The sequence below is a fragment of the Neolamprologus brichardi genome, chromosome 10 (assembly GCF_056152115.1).
Source record: "Neolamprologus brichardi isolate AB-2024 chromosome 10, ASM5615211v1, whole genome shotgun sequence".
NCBI classification, from domain to species: Eukaryota; Metazoa; Chordata; class Actinopteri; order Cichliformes; family Cichlidae; genus Neolamprologus; species Neolamprologus brichardi.
The window spans coordinates 34,558,036-34,581,595 of NC_142113.1; the positions used below are offsets into that span (position 1 = coordinate 34,558,036).

At 44.0% G+C, this 23,560-nt stretch overlaps 1 protein-coding gene and 1 pseudogene across 1 annotated transcript; one reads left to right on the top strand and one right to left on the bottom strand.

Annotated features, from left to right (window-relative positions):
• Positions 1-2,233: 2,233 nt before the first annotated feature.
• On the bottom strand, positions 2,234-9,557 carry LOC148101047 (uncharacterized; annotated as a pseudogene).
• A 5,487-nt stretch (positions 9,558-15,044) lies between these two features.
• Positions 15,045-20,008, top strand: LOC118455849 (uncharacterized). The gene is made up of 6 exons (XM_087846944.1): positions 15,045-15,090; positions 16,970-17,266; positions 18,314-18,418; positions 19,075-19,197; positions 19,281-19,364; positions 19,956-20,008. Exons 1-6 carry the CDS (start codon positions 15,045-15,047, stop codon positions 20,006-20,008), a joined length of 708 nt encoding a protein of 235 aa, XP_087703070.1.
• Positions 20,009-23,560: the final 3,552 nt, after the last annotated feature.

Consider the following 23,560-nt stretch of genomic DNA (forward strand, 5'->3'; position numbering starts at 1 on the left):
TTTTGAATTATAAAGAGTAAAATGAAAAGTAGACAACAGAAGGAATTTGAAAGTAAATTACTTTACAATAAAAATAACTATTGTAATAGACAGTTTATGTCAGAGGCTGATAAGAAATCCCTTTTGTCTTTACAGGCTCAATTAGATGATCTATACAAGAACAAGGCTCATGGAGCTTACTTATTAATCGTAAATGGGGAGGAATGCACAAATCATAAGACTATAGCGGAAGAAAAACATCAATTTTACTCAAATTTATACTCCTCGAAATATTTAATTACTGATTCATTTTTTTTGATCAGATTGAACCTTATTCTCCAAAAATCGATTCTGCATTCAGAGAAATTTGTGATTCTGATATATCTCTGGATGACTGAGATCAAGCCTTAAACAAACTGAAAATGGACAAAGCTGGTCAGGACGGCTTGACTGCTATCTTTTATAAATTCTTCTGGAAAGAAATAAAATAATTTTTCTTCCAAACTATTAGTGAAATCATTAGTAATGAAACATTAGCAACGACAATGAAACAGGGTCTTATCTCCCTTATTCCCAAACCTGGTAAAGATAAAAGATAAAAGATTAATCGATAATCTACGACCAATTACTCTATTGGATACAGATTATAAAATTCTTGCTCATGTTATTGCAAACAGATTAAAGGACGGCTTAGATCGGATTATTAGTGAAACACAATCTGGGCTCATTAAGAATCGTTCTATCCACAATAATATTAGATTGGTTTTAGATCTACTGGATTATAATCACTTAATTGAAGATGATGGTGTGATTTTGTTTTTAGACTTTTATAAAGCATTTGATACGGTCGAACATCCTTTCATTTTAGAAGCTTCACAGTATTTTGGTTTTGGTAAAAAAATCATAGATGTAATTTCTTTATTATACTCTGACATCAATGCTTATATGTTTCTAATAGTCTAATCCAGGGGTGTCAAACTCAAATACACAGTGGGCCAAAATTCAAAACTGGAACAAAGTCGCGGGCTAACGTTAATATTTATTGGAAAAAAAAAAAATCTTCCTCCAGATATAAGAATGAATCTCTTCTTATGGACTCAAATAAGTTTTGCTGAAAAACTGAATATGGAACAAGCAAAGCTTAATACTAAACAATATATATATTAGCTGTATAATACCAGTAGGCCAGCTCTGATAGTAATTTGGTATGGCTTCACGGGCCAAATGTAATTAGGCTGCGGGCCAGAGTTTGACACCTATGGTCTAATCAATAATATAAATCAAATTAACTTTAATTACATTTGGAGAAACAAGCAACATTATATTAGGAAGAGTGATGTAGTGAAGTCATTTGAAGAAGGAGGTTTGAATGCGATTGATTTTGAAGCAATGATGGTTCCATCAAACTCAAACGGTTGTCTTTCATAAATAACTCAAACAGTATTTGGTTTTATTTCCCCAAAGTAATCTTTGAGAAGCTTGCTGGCATTGAATTTGTCTTAAAGTGTGACTTTGAAATTTCCAAATTACCAATTATCCAATTTTCATAAACAGGTTCTCCAGTACTGGAAAATGATTTACAAGCTTAATTTTTCTCCACATACAAACTCGATTTGGAACAACAGATGTATATTGATAGAAAGAAAATCCATCTTTTATAAGGATTGGATGGATCATGGAATATGGACAGATTTACAGCTTTTAGACAATGACTTAAATGTGTTAACATATAACAAATTCATAGATAATTATGGCTTATCATGTACTCAAAGTAAATTCATTAAAGTTGTGAAGGCCATTCCCCTGCAATGATTCAGATGGCTAAAGCCAGTTTAACCTGTTCTTCCTCTATAATTCGTGAACCGTCCTTAATTATTGATGATCGCTGATTTAAAGGAAAGACACGCAATAATAAATTTTTAAGGACAATTCTCACCAAACAACTTTTCCCTTCTCAATTAAAAAGAAAATATTTGTTTAAAGACATTTATCTGGTATTCTTCATTTTAATTGAAAATGTTTAACAAGAAAACTAGGCAGTAATCAGGAAGCTGGAATGGAATGAAAAACAAGCCATTGATAAAAACAGAGTAAAACATTTTACAAATCACAAATGAGACCATTCTCAATTTGAAACGATGCAACTAAGTTGTTTTTATGATGTAACATCCTGAGTATACACATAAAACAATCCAGAACACTTAGGAGTTATAAATAATAAAAGCAAACTTATTCAACAGTTGTGTTTTCTGGTCCACAAGTAGTTAGAAAATGACACAATGTACTTTTACCTCTGAACTCTCACAGGTATAATTCATTCAATTTCACGGAGAATAGGTGTTTGTAAATTTGTAAGACACACACATGCTTTCAAGATCTTATTGATATATTTTTTAACTAATGTGGGATGTGATGCAAAATTGAGAAAAGTTTCAGTCTTTGAATGGAACGCTCTACATGTATTCTTGCACAGGAAATCTTCCTGTTGTTGTTCACTTCCTCCTGTGTGAATTGTCCGTTGGTGAGGAAGGAGGGAATGTTCAGTGAGACCCCTTCTGGTAGGATGTCCCGAATTGTGAAGCCCTTATCTGCAATGACATGTCACCTGGTTGTACATGTTGCAGTAAAATGGTAAATGGCCTGCATTTGTATAGCGCTTTACACTACATTCAGTCATTCACACATTCACACTGGTGATGGCAGCTACATTGTAGCCACAGCTGCCCTGGGGCGCACTGACAGAGGCGAGGCTGCCGGACACTGGCGCCACCGGGCCCTCTGACCACCACCAGTAGGCAAACATGGGGTTAGCATCTTGCCCAAGGGTATTTGGCATGCAGCCAGGAGGCAGCCTGGGATCGAACCACCGACCTTCTGCTTAGTGGTTGACCTGCTCTGCCACCTGAGCTACAGCCACCCAGTACTCCACAGTCAGCTGTTATGGCCTTATCTGAGGCACTTCCACCGTACAAGTTGCTTACAAAGGTTCCCAGATAGCAAGGAAACATTGAAACAATGTTGAGTCAATATCAGGTGATGTCACTGAATCAACGTTGAAGTGTGACGTTGACCTAACGTCACTCTTGCACCCTTTTTTAATGTTGAAACAACGTCAGGTTTTGATGTTGAATCAATGTTGAAACCTGACGTTGATTCAATGTTATATTTTCTAATACTGTTGACATTGAAACAATGTCAGATTCTGATATTGAAACACTGTTGAGCTATGGTGTTGATTTTCCACCTCTTTCGCACAGTTGCTTTTTATTAAAACAGTTAAATCATGACTGGAAATCTACCTTTCTTTATAGGTATTTTAACCAATACTAAACTACTGCATGTTTCCATCAATACTTAAACCACCTAAACACATAACTGTACTTATTCCTCCAATTGGACACCCTTTATAAAAAAAAAAGTCTCACAATGTATCATGTCAATATTAATATCCTAAAATAAGAAAGCATTGCATGTGATGTAACAGAGAAAAAAAATAAACAAAAAAAGGTCAATAGGCATGTTTCGTTTGCTAAATACTTTATTAAAAGACAGTTTCCTATTTACATTTATATGTTTCACAGACGTTTGTAATTTTTACTCCGGGATGGGGATGCATGATGTGCGTCCTGCACCACCCAAACGATCTGGGGCGTATCGGAGCCATTTCTGCACTGCTTGTGGAAAGACAAACTCGGACATAGAGTTTGCCCCTAACTGCTGCGTCAGGCCATCTAGGACAAAAATACACACACACAAAAAGTGAATTAGAGCACATGAATAAGCTCTTGTTAACTGTCTTCAGCGGGGAGAAAGTATGTAAACTCCTAGGCTGATAAACATGAAAGTCACCAGGCATAAATCTGCAAACTGCCTCAGGTTGTAGTCTGCCGCTGTACAAACTACAACCCGAGGACTAAACAAGCCAAAGACCAAAGACTCCATCTCCAGATTAACCGGACATGAAAGTCTTGTTATTAAGAAAGACAAAGTAATATAGCAAAAAAACTGTAAAACTTACCACCATATATGCATTTGCAGAGCGCTGTATCTTTAAATGCCATTTTTTGCTTTGTCTGGTCCTTGGTTTTTTTCCCCGCCCAGTTGAGTACCGAGGCCAGCTCGTTTGTAATGGCATAAGCCATTACACGGCGGACTCGCACCTCCAGTGTGGTCCCTCCAATCAAGGCAAAGCGTCTCACCTATAGACACATTTTAAGAGATGGAATTAGCGTGTCTCATGTCTTAAATGTGTATGCAAGTGCTTGTGTGTTTAATCAACAGGCCGTTGTTATGTATTTAAATCACATCTGACAGCTATTACACTTTATAGTTACAAAGTGTACATAACCTTTATATACTTACCATTGCCTTATTTGCCTCTTATGATTGAAGAGCTGCCTCTGCATTGTTTAGCTCAGTGTTGTGCAAGGGCAAATCCAGAGGCAGTACCCCAGCATCTACCGATTCATTGCAGCAGGGATGGCGAATGGCTCTGACCTCCTCACGGAGTTCGTTAACAGCTGTCGTCAGGTCTGACAGCATAGCTAATATCTTTTGTGAGGTTGCATCTGTTTAAAAAAAACAATTCTAGAAAGATTAATGGCTTAAGCAGTGAGAGGCGAAAAACTAATAAATAAATAATAAAACGCAGTTTACGTGTGGACAAAAGGTGCAAACGCAAGGTAGGTGAGCGTGCAGCGTAAAGTTAGGTGAGCGTGCAACGTAAAGTTAGGTGAGCGTGCAACGACGTAAAGTTAGGTGAGCGTGCAACGACGTAAAGTTAGGTGAGCGTGCAACGACGTAAAGTTAGGTGAGCGTGCAACGACGTAAAGGTAGGTGAGCGTGCAACGACGTAAAGTTAGGTGAGCGTGCAACGACGTAAAGTTAGGTGAGCGTGCAACGACGTAAAGTTAGGTGAGCGTGCAACGACGTAAAGTTAGGTGAGCGTGCAACGTAAAGGTAGGTGAGCGTGCAACGACGTAAAGTTAGGTGAGCGTGCAACGACGTAAAGTTAGGTGAGCGTGCAACGACGTAAAGTTAGGTGAGCGTGCAACGACGTAAAGTTAGGTGAGCGCGCAACGATGTAAAGTTAGGTGAGCGTGCAACGTAAAGTTTGAATTGAGTGCGAATCGAAGCGGGTGCTCTCCAATCATTAAAAGTTACAGTTACCTTTAAGTTTATCAATCATATATCACAGATTTACAATTTTTTGCAACTACAGAGTGAAAGTCTGGGTCAAGCGCCGAGGCGACGGCAAGAACAAAGGAACCTTCGAAGCGTTAAAGCTAGCTTTGTAAGGGAATATAACGGAAAAGTATGAAACGAAAATGTTTTCTTTGTTGACTTTGTTCGCAGTGCAATTTATTTGTTGCCGGATTGTAAGATGAAAGTAGACACAATTTCGGGCTCCCACATTTTGTCCGAAACTTTACATTAACAAGTTTGTTTGTTTGTTTTTTTTTTACTGTTATTCAAATGCAACCGTGGAAATAACAAATAGAACAAAAGTCATTCATTCTTACCTTATACTAATCGTGGTGCAGGCCAGTGCAGTGCATGAACTGATGCCTTCTCTGGTTATTTCCGCTGAGAGTAAATCTAATGTCCCGCTCCACTGTACAAGACAATGGTTACCTGGAGGGATGTACCACTGTGAGAGGGGGGGCTATGGAATAGTCCAAGTGGTAGCAGCTTTAATTTTTTAAACGTTTTTCAACGTGATTGTTGTCACCTTGTCAACTATAAATAGATCAACAATTAACGATGACAGAACAACAGTGAATCAATGTTATTTCAATGTCAGTGTCAGGTTTCATCAGTATTTCAATGTTGTTTCAACATTGGTTTTGTGTTGACATTTCAATCCTGACGATTCTGATGGTTCAGATGGAAAATCAACATCTGTTCAATGTCTCCTTGCTATCTGGGTTATTACACCATTAGGAGCCACACCAGTTAGAGCCTTTAGTGTGGTCCGTCCTTTGTACTGGCTGTACAAATGACTTTGTGTGTCAAGTCTCTCTGTGTTAGAAACAGAAACGTCCGTGCAGTCAAGCACAATCCTGCAGTTAGGAAATGTTGGAAGCAATCTGGCAGCGATGTGTGATTCTTGGCTCTCGAGGGAATGTTGTTTTCCAGCATGCCAACATACAAAATGTCATACAGTGCACTAACAATTGTTGTAAAAATATTAGTTACTGTGGCTCTGCTGCAGTTAAACCTTGTTGAAAGCTCTGTATGACCAACATTAAGTTTGAGCTTCACCAGGGTTAGAAATAACTGGTCGATTAGGGGCATCATTTGGACAGTCCAATCAGAATGATATTTAAGATCAAATCTGGAAAGAAGCGCTTCTAAAAACAGGACAGAAGCACCATCAGGCAATCCAGTATAGTACTGGACCCTTTCAGGATTGTCAGATATTTGGCTGAATGAGAAAGTTTGCTTCTGCTTCTCTACTTGTTTTTTAAGTTTTTCATTCTCTATTCTTAGCATGTCATTCTGAATCTCTAGCACCAGACTGTTGAAGAACTTGAGGAACTTGCAGTAGCTGTCTGTGTATCTGCATTGTTGGAATGATGTCGCTCATCTGGTCTTTCACTCTGATTTTCACCAATAGCTGGGACCTGCTCTTTTTTCTTCTTTTTTCTAACAGGGTTGTGGTCATCTGGGAACTGAAAAGACTTCCCGTCGTTCCATGCAACTCTTGTTGGCCCCGCAGCGTTTCCTTGAGGGAAGTGCCAACTGCAGACTCTTGAGTTGCAGTTTGGGGTGAAGTTTTCACGTCTGTCAAAGTGTTTAAAAAGGCAGAGAGAAATTTCAGATCATACAGTAGCCCTCCATTAGTTATGATTAACAGTGACCGTAATTAAAGGAGCTTGAAAAGAAAAGCGTGGGAGAGAAGCTTCTCTCATCCAGATGGGCAACTCTACTAACCTTATGAATAAAATAAAGCTCACTGTCAGTAACATCACAGCACCACCCAGCTGTACAGAAACAGAAAAATAAACTAAACTTGGTTTATATCTGACCCAGATAGACTGCAGGTCATAACTTTGTACCTGAAGCTCAGTTCACCTGACACTCGACCGGCTCGGGTCACAGATGAGTGACTGTTTTGCCCCAGTGTCACGCAGAATGTTAACAGCAACTTTCTTCTCTCCTCCCACCAAAGAAGCAAAACCTTTTGACACGAACGGTTTGAACTCGTCATCTATCCTGTCCTTTTCAGTTTTAAGTCACCCCTTCTCGAGCATACGGTTTGGTTTGCAGAAAGCTGACTGGGGAAGGAGATTTAGCCTTCCTGGACTGCTCCTTTCTCTTAAGAACGGGACAGGCAGCAATGAGGTGTCCTTGCTCATGGCAATAGTAGCACTCTCTATTTTCAGTGGTTGCGGATGTGATACTGTGGGTGTTCTTTGGAGACCAGATTTTTGGACTGACTGAGTTTGGTGTGCTGTGAACAGGAGATGAAAACACACCTTTGTGTGTCAACGCAAACTCATCAGCCTGTACAGCAGCAAGAGTTGTAACCTTCTGCTCATTTAAGTAGGTTACCACTTTTTCTGGGAGTTGACCTTTGAACTCCTCCAACAACACCAGCTCACGCAAATCATCCAAGGTTTTTACCTTGGTAGCGTGACACCATTTATCAAACGGAGTTTTCTTTTCTCTGGCAACGCTACATAAGGCTGGGTGGCAGTTTTTCTAAGACCTCTAAATGTTTGCCTGTAAGCTTCTGGGACAAGCTCGTATGCACGTAGGACAGCAGCCTTCACCATTTCATAATCCAAACTGTCCTCCAATGAAAGAGCTGTGCACACCTTCTGAGCTTTCCCCACCAATTTGCACTGGAGTAAAAGAGACCATACAGTCTTTGGCCAGTGTAGTGCACCTGCAATGCGCTCAAACACGGTGAAATACGAATCTACCTCAGTCTCTCTAAAAGCTGGGACTAATTTGATGTGCCTACTTACATCAAAGCTGTCCTCTGACTGCGGGGATGGTGACTGCGGGGCTGACTGAGGTGTAGGAGGACTGGCAGATACAGCGGCTCCCCTCTCTATCTCCAGAGCCCTAACCTTTAAGTGCATGGCATCCACCTCCAACTGCTGCTTCTGTAACTCAACCTCCTTTATGTTCAGTGTTAACTGCAGCTCTTCTGCAGAAGGGCCAGTTTGAGGAGGGAGATCTTTCAGTGGGGCAGGAATGCCAGCAACAGCTCCCGCCTCAACTCCCTCTGCAGGAGCTGGCTCACCAAACAACCCTCTTTCATGCAGTTTAACACACAGGAGCTCTTTCAGCTCTTTCTTCTTCACATTAAATGGCACAGGCACATCTAAAAAGTTTGCAATGAGCACCAAATCATCCTTTTTGGACTCATGGTGAACTCCTCTAATTTAAACTCCATACTAACACACCCACTACAAACACCCTTCCCACCACACAAGAAAAAAAACCTGCCAACCAGTAAAACAGAGCCAACAAAGGACACCGGTAACTCACCGGTGATGATGACGACAGCAACAAACAAAGAACGAACGAGCCCACGCTCCAAGCCAACCCAAACGAGACGAAAAAAAGGAATGGACGAGCCCCCAATTATGTTACACCCCAGGCCCAGGGAAAACCGGCAGGCAACGGAAAATTTAAAAAAAAAGGAAAATGCCCCCACACTCCCTGCTCTCAAGGAAGACGAACCAAAAAAACAACTGCCCCGGATTTATTAAGTCCCAAAATGTAGCGGGCGTCAGGGTGAGCATGGCCAAAACAACAAACAAAAGCTTTAGAAATGAAATGCAACTGGCTCACCTACACGGAAAACCCCAAAAGAAAATTACAGGTGTCTTACCTGCGTCCCTCACCAAAAACAGGAGAAAAGGTTCCCAAAGAAAATGGCGTCTCACCCCTACAGCTACCAAGTAAAAAATATTGACAACTATTTACATCTATTTACAACAAACTATTTACAACACAGCAAAAGCTTCCAGAATACAGATTCACACGCAGCCACATGCACAGTTCGTTGGGAACAGGAAGTAGGCGGGAGGCGTGCCGGTTGAGAAGGGTCCTCATTTATAGCCGGCCTCTCCCAGTCCTCCACTAATGGTCAGCCTCCACCTGGAACTCACATAGCAGCAATAACACAGGACACAAACTATGCCCCCCTCTGGTGTGGCAGACAAAAAACACAGTGCAAAAATATCCATAACACTGAATCATAACAGAATGCATCAACACCAGCTCATTCAGGTGTGCTGTTTGGGCAGCAGGGGGCGATGTTTCCTCACACGTCCACTGTGGGCCTCATCTGTTTGTACCTGAAGGCTGTGAACTCCCACTGAGGATGTGCACTCAGAGTGTGAGGAGCCTGTCACGTGACTCAGACCACTGCAATAAAAGCAGCACTCACCCCGCCACAATAAGAGCCCAGCACTGACTTTGATGTGCGGACGTGAAACTGTGGGCGCTTTCTTCCTCAGCCTGTCACTGCGCTGCTGTCTGACCTTCACACTGATCCTCTGCAGCTCACCTGCTCGTTGACACCCTCTGACTCTCACAGGTAGGACCTCCATCATCTCTTCTTCTTCTTCATGTGCTCCTGTGGCTGTTTGGAGGAGTTGGGCATGTTCTCAGAGAGGCTCAGAGTCTGTGTGAGGAAACGATCCTCACGACTAACACCAGCCTCCACGCCACCGTCAGCACACTCAGACACTTCAGACAGAAACCAGAGTTTAGGAAACTGGAATCATTTGGAGTTTTTACAGAAGGAACTACAATCTAATAAAATCTAATAGCAGGAGCCTGTGATGAAGTCTGGAAGCACTGTGAGTCTGAGCAGGTTCAACTTCATCTGTCTGACAAATGGACGTCCACATGGCCGACAGCGTTTACTCATTCTGCTTTTGACCAAACACCCTGTACATGATTATAAAGAAGAGTCAGACTTTATTATTTCAACTAATAAATAATTAAATTCAAACATTTGAACTGAAACAGTCAACTAGAAAGACAAACTGTGAATCAATAAAAGTATCAACTTAAGTATTGTCATTGTGCAGTTGCTTTCACAGCGAAATTATGTAGCAAAACAACAAAGATGCAAAAGTGTAGAAACCAATATAAGAAGTTTGAGTTACAGGAAACACTGTGGGGCTGTGTACAGGGGCACATGATAAAATATAATGAACAAGGGTGGAAGTGCTGTGGTCACTGAGGAGAAAGAGACTCCAGAGCTAGAAATTAAAGAAAGAAAGTAACGTAGATGAAACACGACGTCAGGGAGCTTCTTCTTCTTCTCTTCCTGAACATTAACCCTTTGCCGAAGTCCTTCAGGGTGTCTTTAACTGCTTCCTGTCTGGATCCGCCTCTGTGCTGGTTTCCTGCAGGGATCACTGATGCTGTGATGACACGATGTCTCATTTGTTCTGCGTTCTTTAAAGAACCTTTAGAACCCGTCGGTAACATCAGTGTGGCCGACTCTCTGCTCTCAGTTTGGCATCAGTTCAGGTTTCCATGGTTACAGGGATGAAGGAGACGTGTCTCAGAGACAGTCGTCATCAGCAGCTCTGCAGCTGGACCTGGAGATGTTCCAGATGTTGGGCTGAGCTGTGAGGGATCCGGAGAAGGTCGTCCCATCATCACTGCAGTGCTTTTACTATCAACACATTTCAAACACACACAGATCCAGCTGTGTTTAAACCTCAGTCTTGATCAGCTGATTCCCATAAATCCACAGAGCTGATAGCATGATGCTAACTCTGACCTCCGACCCTGAAGACAGAGCACAGCTGTGCACAGATGTTTGTGACTGTGAGACATGGACGCAGTGTGGAAACGTTCCTGTCACAGGGCTGATGCTGCCGAGCAGCGCTGACCACACGCTCCACTCTCACTTCCCCTCATGTGTGAGAGAGAGGCTGTGGTTTATTAATACACACTGAGGTGTGGGGGCAGTCATTGAACAGGGGCATTGATACCCCTCTGCGGTCCCACAGCATGGTGGGGGGGGGACAGTCTCTACACCTTCACCTGAACAGACTGAAACCAGCGAGGGCTCAGCAGCAGCCTCACTGAGCATGCTCCGTGTGTGCTGCAGGGCTCACTTCCTGTTCATGTGTCACAGTGACACCGCAGGCCCACGGGCCCCATTTCAGTCTCAGCGTGAGTTTACTTCCCCTCTGACCACAGCGAGCTTCATCTTACGCCTCTCACCGACTGCAGGGCAGAGCCTCCACACACAAGCAGCCCACACTGTGCACAACTTCAACTTCTATGTTACATTATATTACATTTACATCATGGCTATATTTATATTATGATTATGTTTTTCACTGCTTGCTTGTTGTCACTCTGAGGTGGACAGAGGCAAGGAAGGATGGATTGATGGATGGATGAAGGATGGATGGATGAAGGATGGATGGATGGATGGATGAAGGATGGATAGATGGATGGATGGATGAAGGATGGAGGATGGATGGATGGATGGATGAAGGATGGATGGATGGATGGATGAAGGATGGATGGATGAAAGGAAGGATGGATGGATGAAGGATGGATGGATGAAGGATGATGGATGGATGGATGAAGGATGGATGGATGGATGAATGGATGGAGGATGGATGGAGGATGGATGGATGGATGGATGAAGGATGGATAGATGGATGGATGGATGAATGGATGGAGGATGGATGGAGGATGGATGGATGGATGGATGAAGGATGGATAGATGGATGGATGGATGAATGGATGGAGGATGGATGGAGGATGGATGGATGGATGGATGGATGGATGGATGGATGGATGGATGAAGGATGGATAGATGGATGGATGGATGAATGGATGGAGGATGGATGGAGGATGGATGGATGGATGGATGAAGGATGGATAGATGGATGGATGGATGAATGGATGGAGGATGGATGAAGGATGGATGAAGGATGGATAGATGGAATGATGGATGAATGGATGGAGGATGGATGGAGGATGGATGGATGAAGGATGGATGGATGAAGGATGGATGGATGGATGAAGGATGGATGAATGATGGATGGATGGATGAAGGATGGATGGATGGATGGATGAAGGGTGGATGATGGATGGATGGATGGATGAAGGATGGATAGATGGATGGATGAAGGATGGATGGATGGATGGATGGATGAAGGATGGATGGATGAAAGGAAGGGTGGATGGATGAAGGATGGATGGATGGAGGATGGATGGATGAAGGATGGATGGATGGATTAAGGATGGATGGAAGGATGGATGGATGGATGAATGGATGGATGGATGAAGGATGGATGGATGGATGGATGGATGAAGGATGGATGGATGATGGATGAAGGATGGATGGATGGATGGATGAAGGATGGATGGATGATGGATGAAGGACGGATGGATGGATGATGGATGAAGGATGGATGCATGGACGGATGGATGGATGAAGGATGGATGGATGGATGGATGGATGGATGATGGATGAAGGATGGATGGATGATGGATGAAGGATGGATGGATGGATGGATGAAGGATGGATGGATGAAAGGATGGATGAAGGATCTTACGCCTGTCACCAACTGCAGGGCGGAGCCTCCACACACAAGCACCCCACACTGTGCACAACTTCAACTTCTATGTTACATTATATTACATTTACATCATGGTTATATTTATATTATGATTATGTTTTTCACTGCTTGCTTGTTGTCACTCTGAGGTGGACAGAGGTAAGGAAGGATGGATTGATGGATGGATGAAGGATGGATGGATGGATGAAGGATGGATGGATGAAGGAATGGATGGATGGATGGATGGATGGATGATGGATGGATGGATGAAGGATGGATGAAGGATGGATGAAGGATGGATGGATGGATGAAGGATGGATGGATGGATGGATGGATGAAGGATGGATAGATGGATGGATGGAGGATGGATGGATGAATGGATGGAGGATGGATGGATGAAGGATGGATGGATGATGGATGGATGGATGAAGGATGGATGGATGATGGATGAAGGATGGATGGATGGATGAAGGATGGATGGATGATGGATGAAGGATGGATGGATGGATGATGGATGAAGGATGGATGGATGGACGGATGGATGAAGGATGGATGGATGGATGAAGTATGGATGGATGATGGATGAAGGATGGATGGATGGACGGATGGATGAAGGATGGATGAAGGATGGATGGATGGATGAAGGATGGATGGATGGATGGAGGATGGATAGATGGATTAAGGATGGATGGAAGGATGGATGGATGAATGGATGGAGGATGGATGGATGAATGGATGGAGGATGGATGGATGAAGGATGGATGGATGATGGATGGATGAATGAAGGATGGATGGATGGATGGATGAAGGATGGATGGATGAAGGATGGATGGATGAAGGATGAAGGATGGATGGATGGATGATGGATGGATGATGGATGAAGTATAGATGGATGATGGATGAAGGATGGATGGATGGATGGATGAAGGATGGATGGATGGATGATGGATGGATGAAGGATGGATGGATGGATGGATGGATGAAGGATGGATGATGGATGAAGGATGGATGAAGGATGGATGGATGATGGATGAAGGATGGATGAAGGATGGATGGATGGATGGATGAAGGATGAATGGATGGATAAAGGATGGATGGATAAAGGATGGACGGATGAAGGATGGATGGACAGATGAAGGATGGATGGATGGATGAAGGATGGATGGATGATGGATGATGGATGAATGGATGGATGGATGAAGGATGATGGATGGATGAAGGATGGATGGATGAAGGATGGATGAAGGATGATGGATGGATGAAGGATGAAGGATGGATGGATGAAGGATGGATGGATGGATAAAGGATGGATGGATGAAGGATGGATGGATGGATGATGAAGGATGATGGATGGATGGATGGATGAAGGATGGATGGATGGATGAAGGATGGATGGATGAAGGATGAAGGATGGATGGATGAAGGATGATGGATGGATGAAGGATGGATGGATGAAGGATGGATGGACGGATGAAGGATGGATGGATGAAGGATGGATGGACGGATGAAGGATGGATGGATGAAGGATGGATGGATGGAGGATGAAGGATGAAGGATGGATGGATGATGGATGAAGGATGGATGGATGGATGGATGAAGGATGGATGAAGGATGGATGGATGGATGGATGGATGAAGGATGGATGGATGGATGGATGAAGGATGGATGAAGGATGGATGGATGGATGAAGGATGATGGATGGATGAAGGATGAACGATGGATGGATGGATGGATGAAGGATGGATGAAGGATGGATGGATGAAGGATGGATGGACGGATGAAGGATGGATGGATGGATGGAGGATGGATGGACGAATGATGGATGGACGGATGAAGGATGGATGGATGGATGGAGGATGGATGGACGAAGGATGGATGGATGAAGGATGGTGCTCACACAGTAGCAGGGTGTCACCATTAGACCAGGTGATGCGGGTGATGTCACGTACAGGCTGAGGTTACCTCGAGTGTTCTTTAAGGACACAAGCTACAGAGGTGGCTGTAGCTCAGGTGGTAGAGCAGGTCAGCTACTAACTGGAAGGTTGGTGGGTCGATCCCAGTCTGCTTCAGTCTGCCTGCCAAATCTCGGCCAAGATACTAACCTCAGTATGCCCTCCGATGCATCCATGTGTGTATGAATGTTAGTTAGACAGCACTACAAACTTAGAGAAGTGCTGGTGTGATTGGGTGAATGAGTTGTGTACTTTGAGTGCTCAGATAGAGCTGTATAAGAACCAGTCCATTTACCAAACACTCAAAGGCTCATCTGAGGAGAAGCAGCTCTGAATATAACACAGTTAGACTGACCACAGGCTCAGAGCAGAAAGCAGATGTGAGCAGTGACCTATAAGAGCTGTGGTTTAGGTCACATGACCAGGAAGAGCCACAGACACTGCAGATGTATTTATAAAAACACACACACACACTCTCTGACCACTTAAAGTGTCTGTTTCCTCTTCACAGTGACTGACATCTGAGGGGGCGGAGCCTGCAGCCATGTTGGTGGTGGTGTGGTTACTGATGATGATGATGAAGAGTGACGGTCAGTGACCTCGGCTTCTTTGAACAAACACAAAGGTTCAGATTATTAATGAGCCTGATCACAGACGCAGCCAATGATCAAGCAGCTCACAGAGCCGACAGGCCGTCGAGGTTAAAGGCAGAAACGAGTGTTCACCAAACACCTGAATCCTGAAGCTGACAGGAAGCTAAACGTGCAGCTAATACGTTCACGGTCACTCGTCCCAGGTAAAAGTAGGACTGTGCTACATACAGAGAATCATAATAAAGCTTCCTGTCACGGTAACCCAGCGTGTTCAGTTCAGTGTGGCTGTTCATTCTGACTGATGCATTTTACAATGACTCGAAGCTCAGTGTGGTTTCGTTTTTCTCTGGTAGCTTGTTTCCTGTTCCTGCTCTCGTGTCTGTGGGCGTGTCCAAATTCATGGGCTGCTTCCTCCTGAGGACGCATTTGTAGTCCGATTACGTCACAGCAACACGACGAAGGCTGTCCAAATTCGTAGACTCCACCGAATGCAGCCGACAAATGCGTCCTCCTTTTCCCCGAATGTGAAGGATGGGTCGGGTGTGTCCTTCGTGGCCCACCATATCCCAGATTTCATAGCGCGGCCCAGCCAAACTCCAGTTTCCAACAATGGCGGCCGCAACTAAGTTTTAATATTACTCTTATTAATCTTTCTGGGTCACAAAATAAACTTTTAACATATTTTCAGGCGAGAAAGTAGCTGTGTAAACATCAAATATCTGCTCGGTTTACCAAGATATCGCATATTTGCAAAAGTGCTTCGATGTTTTCGGAGACGTCTGTTACCCACCAGCTCGATAGCTCGCCGGGAGCTTGAGGGTCACTGAAGCCGCCGAGAACGGCACAACTCCCGGCACATCAAAAGTATATGTTTTTGTCAATGTACCATGGTAATAACAGAAGCGAAACACAATATTGTGTCAGGACAATTCACTATTTATGCACAATAAACAAAGGAGTGACCGTTTCTGTTCAGCGCCAGACTTGCTTGTAACCTATATCACCAATTATGTTATAAAAATGACGTATTAACTACTACAGAAGACTGACCTTTGTGTGAATGCTTGGAGCAGACTAACCTGTGAGCTGGATGTTCTGGGACGTTATATTTGGTCTTTGAATAGCTGCAATCCAGGCCATCTGTCGCCTCTTTGTTACTATGGAAACATTGCTGAACAATTTCTCTTCAACGACGTAATCCGATAACAACGATCTCTTTACCGTCGGCTTCCCGTGGCTGTCATGCGGCTACTGCAGCTAATAACACAACAGCTTCTTGACATTTTTGTGTTTCTTTTTATCGCTGTGACTGTTTTCACGTGAAAGCCTGCGTGCGCTAGTACCTCTTGCCACGAGTTCCCAGAATCCTTTGTGGTTTTACCCCTGAATGACGTCACATTTTCAATCTCTATTTATTGTCAGTCTTGCCTTGTTCTTGGTTGTGTTCTCTCCTGCTGTGTCTTTTCACTTGACACTACAATGATAAAGAGAAAACCACAACAATCAGACGACCCCCTATGAGCACTTGGCAACAGCGGAAAGGAAAAACTCCATTTTAGCAGGAAGACTCCTCAGGTATCCCCACCCTGGGGGTGAGGGGAAAATGAGTCGATGAACTGGGATCATTAGATTTCAGCAAAACATGAAAGAACAGGTTACTACAAAAACAACTCCCAAGATGCACTTCTCTGATGACAGCCAATCACAGAGCTCTATGCCTGCAGAACACAAAACTACAAAAATACCCTAAAAATCTAACCAATCAGATGCTGGTCTGATTTATAAGCGCAGCAGCAGGGGTTCATGGGTAATGTAGTGTTTGCATAAATGGTTATAACGGGACTGAAAATGAAATGTTTGTGACCTTTGACCCCAGCTGGCGCTGCAGACATCATCAGAGTGTCTGCCAACAGCAGCACGAGAGTGGTGCTGCCCTCAGGCCTGCAGGGGGACCCGAGGGCGCGCGGGTACGACGTCAGGTGGACTCAGATCCCTCACCTGCTGCTGAACTGGAACCGGAGCACGTGCTCCCACGGACGCTGCTCGATGCTCCCTGACGGCTCGCTCGAGTTCAGCCGACTTCAGACCCAAGACTCCGGAAACTACACGCTGGAGGTATTTGACAGGACTGGGTCGAGACTGCAGACCAAAGACTTCCTGCTGCAGGTGACAGGTGAGCCTGACTTCCTGTCTTTGTTATTGCATCACATCCTGCTGAGAGGAACACACTGCAGAGACTGAAGACACAGGAGGGTGGTACACAAAGTAACACACTTTTAGCTACAATAACCTCACGCTAAACACCAAGAAAACAAAGGAAGTGGTCATGGAACTGACCCCCCTCCTCTCTCCATGAAAGGTGACTATGTGGAGAGGGTGCCCTCCTTTAAGTTCCTCACCCACATATCTAAGGACCGATCTTGGTCCACAAACACATCAGCGCTGGTGAACAAAGCCCAGCAGCGCCTCCACTTCCTGAGGGTCCTGAGATGGAACAGGCTGCAGACTGACCTCCCAGTGTCCTTCTACTGAGCCACTATGGAGAGCGTGCTGGTGCACGCCATCCCTGTGTGGTACGCTGGTCGCACAACAGCTGACAGGAAGAGACTGCAGAGAAGGTGATCGGCTGTCCACTCCCCTCCCTGGACTTAATTGCCAGCTCAAGATGTCTCCAGAGCCAGGGCGATTATAAAGGACCGCCTCCATCTCAACCACCACCTCATCCACATCCTGCCCTCTGGAAAAAGGTTCAGATCCATCAGGTGCAAAACCAGCAGCTTCTTCCTGTGGGCTGTCCGAACTCCTAATGCAAACGAAGAGTGTGAACAGACTTCAATACCTCCACTCTGTCGCTGCTCCTGGGCAATATCTTGGCAGATATGCAGTTACCATCCCATCCTTAGTGACCACGGCCCACCCTGTTTATCATATTATATCATTGTGTGTACACCCCCTTTATACACAATGTTCCCTTTAGCTTATACATTGTGTATATAGTGTTTTTATATTGTTTATTTTCTTTATGTATGTTTTTATTTTTGCACCTTTGTGGTCTTGCTATCTAATTTCGTGGTGCAGGAAACTGTGCTGTAACTGTGATGAGTGAAGTCCTCACAGACTCTGCAGTGACTGATACAGAATTAACAGGCTCAGCTAGACTGACTGTAGAAATTAATCCAGGCTGAGTGTGCGAAAAACAGTCACTTTCACTCACCACCAGGGTTTGCTCAGCGAGCGAAGAGTGGTGGCGGCGTGGACACCGCTTTCTCCGGGAAGATGGAGGAAGATGGAGGCCGGGCAAGAAATCCTCCAGCAGTTGGAGCAGGTGAGCAGCTGCAGCTGGAGGGTGAAGGTGGAGGGTGAAGGTGGAGGGTGTGGAGCCAAAAAGTACTGTATGAGGATGATTCAGCCATTGGTTGCATAGCTTATTCACAGTGTCAATGATGTCCTCCCGGAGCTCCTCCGATGGAGCGCACGCCGCTGCGTCCGCTGCGTGGTCGCATAGTTCAGTCATGACGTGCTGTGTTGCAAGATGAAGGACCCAAAACGCAGCACTCAGACACAGCGAGGAACTTTGGGCACAGTTTTGAAACAGCCCAAAAAGACTTGAACTGACCGATGACACACACACACTTCATGATGATGATAATGATGAAGATAACCTGTGTGCAGGTGGACATTGTGTGGATGCCTGATCACAACTGTTACACAATTACACACATCACTGTGAAACACACACAAACATGGCGTCATTGTAACAGATCTGTGAGTCTGTGCGAGTCATGTGACCATCTGCACTTCATCAGCTGTTAGCTCACCTTTATAATAATGCCACTTCACAACCACGGTGTCAGCACCTGAGAGAGACCAGGAGAGCTGCTGATGTTCAGCTGCTCCCTCTGCCACACATGATGTCATCAGCTGTCATCAGCTGTGACGTCATCAGCTGTGATGTCATCAGCTGTGTCTCTGTGTCCTCAGACCGCAGCAGCAGCCATGTGGTGTCTTCAGTGTCCGTCTGCGTCGTCCTGCTGGTTCTGTTGCTCTTCTTCATCGTGGTCTTCATCCTGAGGAAGAGGAGGGTTCAGAGGAAGATAACCACAGGTATGGCAGCCAATCAGAGACAGCTCTGGCTCCACAGCAGATCATTGATAAGGAGACCTGACTGAGTGATAATCTGCTCACAGGTCAGAAGGAGGAGAACATTTATGTGGTGATGGAGGGCAACAAAGAGGAGGAGGAGAAGAAACCGGAGGAAGAGCCCCTCTACGGTAGGCACATACTGACCCTGATGTAAAAGCACTTCAATGATCAGTGTTCACAGTACAGACTGCAGCAGCTCGTCTGAGCACGCAGACAGGAAGTGATCAGAGAGACAAAGTAGAAACAATAGAAACAATAGAAATGCTGTGAAGCTCTCTCTGAGTTTGACCTCCATGCTGTTATTTGGAGCTCAGTTTTACTCTGGCTCCGCCTCCTCTGGCACTCCAACAGCTCAGGTGAAGCTAGCAGCTACAGCCACCTGTCAGTCACAGAGGCCACGCCCCCAATAATGCAAACATGTGATTTAAACAGCTGTTGTGTGTATCAGGCTGGGAGTCTATGACGACTGACTCATTGCTGCCTCTGCTGGACACCAGAGGAACTGCAGGCTGGTGGATGGAGTTGAATTAAATATTCGCGTCATCAGCTCAGTGTGTTTACCGCTCTCATTATTCACGCTTCATTAGAACCTAAACTCTCATCGATCATTTCTGAGGTTAAAATCTTTTGTGTCGTCAGTGATGAAGGTCTGCACTGGACAGCAGAGCTGCTCTGATCAGGATCACCGTCAGTAACGTGAATCTTCTTCCTGTCCACAGTTCCCTGCAGTCCTACAGTTTCCTCCCAGCATGAAGACAGCGTCTACGTGTGAGGACCAATCAGAGCCCAGCGTGTCTGCTCTGTATGGAAGCCTTTGAGGGACTTTATTAATTAGAGATAAACTATCTGAATTTCAGGAGCAGGACCACGCCCCCAAACACGCCTCCAAACACGCCCCTTCCTGTTCTTACATATGTTTGACCCCCCAGCTCTACAACGCCCCCCCTCCCCCAAGCTGCGGCTCACTTCATGTTTAAGCTGTCTGCCAGTGTTTCTCAACAACCCGTGGGCGTGGCTTTCCCGTTGTTACTCTGCTCTGATGATGTTACCATGGAAACGTGGACTATATCTCGAGTTATTTGATAAAATGTGACTTTCTGAAAGCAACATGTTCATAAATATAAATAACTTTTATTTTTAAAACAGTTTTGTTAAAAACTGGACGATTTATTAGGTACACCACGCTAACACTGAGTGGAGTGGATTTTTCTTGTTTGCGGCTCAGATTCAGCTGGAAACCTTCCTCACACTGGATCTTCTTCAGTATCTTCTTCATCCTGAAGTATTTTGATATTTCTCTGTAAAGTCGTTCCTCTGTACAAACGTTTCTGACAGTAATTCAGATTTACTTTTATTATCATTATATTTACATTCTCTTGCATTGCTGGGACGTAAGAATCTTTATACAGACTCCAAACCCGTCTAATGGTGTATTTTCACCCAGTGGTTCCCAGCACCTCCTCACCTCGTCGTTTCCTTTTGTACTTTATTAAATCTGGGAAACATTATTTTTTCATGTTCTGAAAGATGTTTGTTTGCATCGACGGTGCTGACGTCTGACTTCAGCTCATTTATTGGTTTAAATCCAGAGTTTCAGACGCCCCCCCCCCCCCCCCTCCTCTGTGATAATAAAAGCTGGATGCTGATCACTGTGCTAGCTCTGAATGTCAGTCCTGACCCTGACACCATCCCTCTGTGTACGTCTGTGTACAGCCACCTTATCATCAGTTATTCTAACATTCCCGTTACTGTTGTCCTGACTCTAGTTTTCCTTTCTCTACCTGCCCACACGGGTTATATTTATTCTAACACCTGCTTCATTCACTCACACTTCTACAGCAGTGACCTTGTGTGGAGCTGTACACAATTAAAGTTGTATGAATACGTCACATCCTCCTCCACCCGTCTTCACATCAAACATCCTTGTAGGATAAAATCCCACGATGTTTCCTGAAGTTATATCTGGTTTCCTGCTCCTGAACATTTGCTCCCAGGCTGCAGACATTACGTATCCTGCATCCAGCAGTTCATCCATCTACAGACCAGTTTTCTTTCTAAAGTCTTGAGAAAGTTGTCCTTCTTCAGACCTTTCTAGATAAAAATGGCGCTAGTAATTCAGTCTGCTTTTAAAATGCACCACAGCACTAAAACTACTCCTTTAAAAGTTTTTAATGACCTTTTAACTTTTACTGACTTGGGAGATTCTGCCATTGTCATACTATTAGACCTCCGTGCTGCCTTTGATGCCATCATGGGATTCTTATCTCTGGCTTGAGCGCTGTGTCGGTATCAAAGGGACTGCAGAGTGGTTTAAATCTGTCCAACCAAAGGTTTCTGTTGGGTTGGGGTATACATCATCCTCAAAAGCCTCCCTGTCTTGTGGGGTCTCCCAGGGGTCCATTCTTGGTCCAGTTCTCTTTTCTATTTGCTCCCTATGGATTCAATTTTTAAAAAACATGGCACCTCATTGTTATGCAGACGACTCCCAGACTTACCTGCCACTGAAATGTAAATGTGTGAGTCCTCTGAAGGTTTTGCTGGATTGTTTGGATGATGTTAAGGATGGATGGCTTTAAACGTCCTTAACCTAAAGGAACAGAAAGCAGAGGTGATTGTGTTTGGTCCCTGTGACCACTGCGACTCTGGCCCTTTAGAAATGTATAATAGCCCTTTGCGAGGAACCCAGGAGTGATTTTTGACTCTAACCTAACATTTGATAAACAGATTAATGCTGCAATCAAGTCCAGTTTCTTTCATCTTCAGCTACTTGCTAAAGTGAAGCCATTTCTCTGTTTTTAGAGACTCTGACAGAGATATCCATGCCTTCGTTTCATCTCGCCTCGACCGCTGTAGTAGTCTTTACTCTGGTGTCAGTCTGTCAGTCTGTCAGTCTGTCAGTCTGTCAGCTGGTCCAAAGCGCTGCAGCACGGTTACTAACTGGCACACTCAAACCAGACCACATATCTCCCACACTAGACTCATCACAGTGGCTGCCAGTTAGTTTCAGAATTAATTTTAAGATTTTATTATTTGTTTTGAAGGCATTGCACGGGTTAGCTCCCTCATCCATTTCTCCTGCGAGATCACTGAGGTGAGTGGACCAAAGATCGGGCCTTTGCTGGGACCGCCCCTCCACATCAGCACCTCCCAACTTTGGACAAAACAAGTGTGAAAACCCACTTTTATTCCTTTTAAGTCACAATGAGTTTGTATTACTTTTATTTTTATTTTTTTTTTCCTGTCCCGTTTGGATCTTTAGCCGTCAGAATTGTCTGAAGGTAGAAAGATGCCAAACAGATTTACCAAGTGGATCATCACGGCCATATTGGTCCATTTGATTGAGCTTTATTATAATTATGTATTTATTCTATTTTCGTTTTTTAAAGACGGGACAGACATGACTCGGGGATAGGACAGGGAGGAAGAGGGAGAGAAAGAAAACCAGAGAGGAGAGACGGTGAGAAAGAGGGGAAGGAAACAAACACCTGGATCACCTGTATGGAGATAAACCAGAAGAGAAAACAAACAAAGAGCAACATAATAAAAACACCATCACAATAAACTAGCTAACAATAGCTAACAATAGATAACAGTAGATAACAGTAGATACTTTTTAATTTCACCTGTTGAGAATGAAAAAAGAAAACAAGCAGAAGAAAACGAGAGCAACATAATAAACAACATCATGATGATCTATGTGAATATAACATTAAATACTAAATATTAAACATTATTGTGCAGCACGTACAGCACACAGTGTGCTTTGAGGTAGGAGCCAGAAAGGGTGTAGTTTGTGTGTGTGAGCACCTGTGAGCACCTGTGAGCATGGACGCTTGTTTTTAAAAGGTTCCTTCAGTCACTGTGAAAACTTTTGTTCCTTGGCTTTTAAGTCAGAATGAGTTTGTATTACTTTTGTCTTGTTTCTTACTCAAATTATCTAATTTGATGATTCTCATCATATCTCCCTTTGTTTTTATTTCTATTAATTATCTTCATTGTGCAGCACCTTAGTCAGCGGTTGTTTAAACGTGCTAAATAAAAAAATTTGACTTTGACAAAGTGAGTCTGAAAGTCTGTAATACGGCAGTAAATAATAATAATAATAATGATTGGATTTATATAGCGCTTTACAATGCCACTATTCATTCACTCTCACACACTGGTGGAGGCAGCTACAGGTGTAGCCACAGCTGGGGCAGACTGACAGAGGCGAGGCTGCCATATCGCACCATCAGCCCCTCTGACCACCACCAGGAGGCGTTAGGTGAAGTGTCTTTCCCAGTTAACAGTTAAGTGTGTGTGTGTGTGTGTGTGTGAATCATCA

Coding starts and splice junctions, on each gene's coding strand:
- LOC118455849 (XM_087846944.1), top strand. CDS start 15,045: ATGTTGGTGGTGGTGTGGTTACTGATGATGATGATGAAGAGTGACG. Junction 15,091..16,969: donor GATGATGATGAAGAGTGACG/GTCAGTGACCTC, acceptor CTTTGACCCCAG/CTGGCGCTGCAGACATCATC. Junction 19,198..19,280: donor TCAGAGGAAGATAACCACAG/GTATGGCAGCCA, acceptor ATCTGCTCACAG/GTCAGAAGGAGGAGAACATT.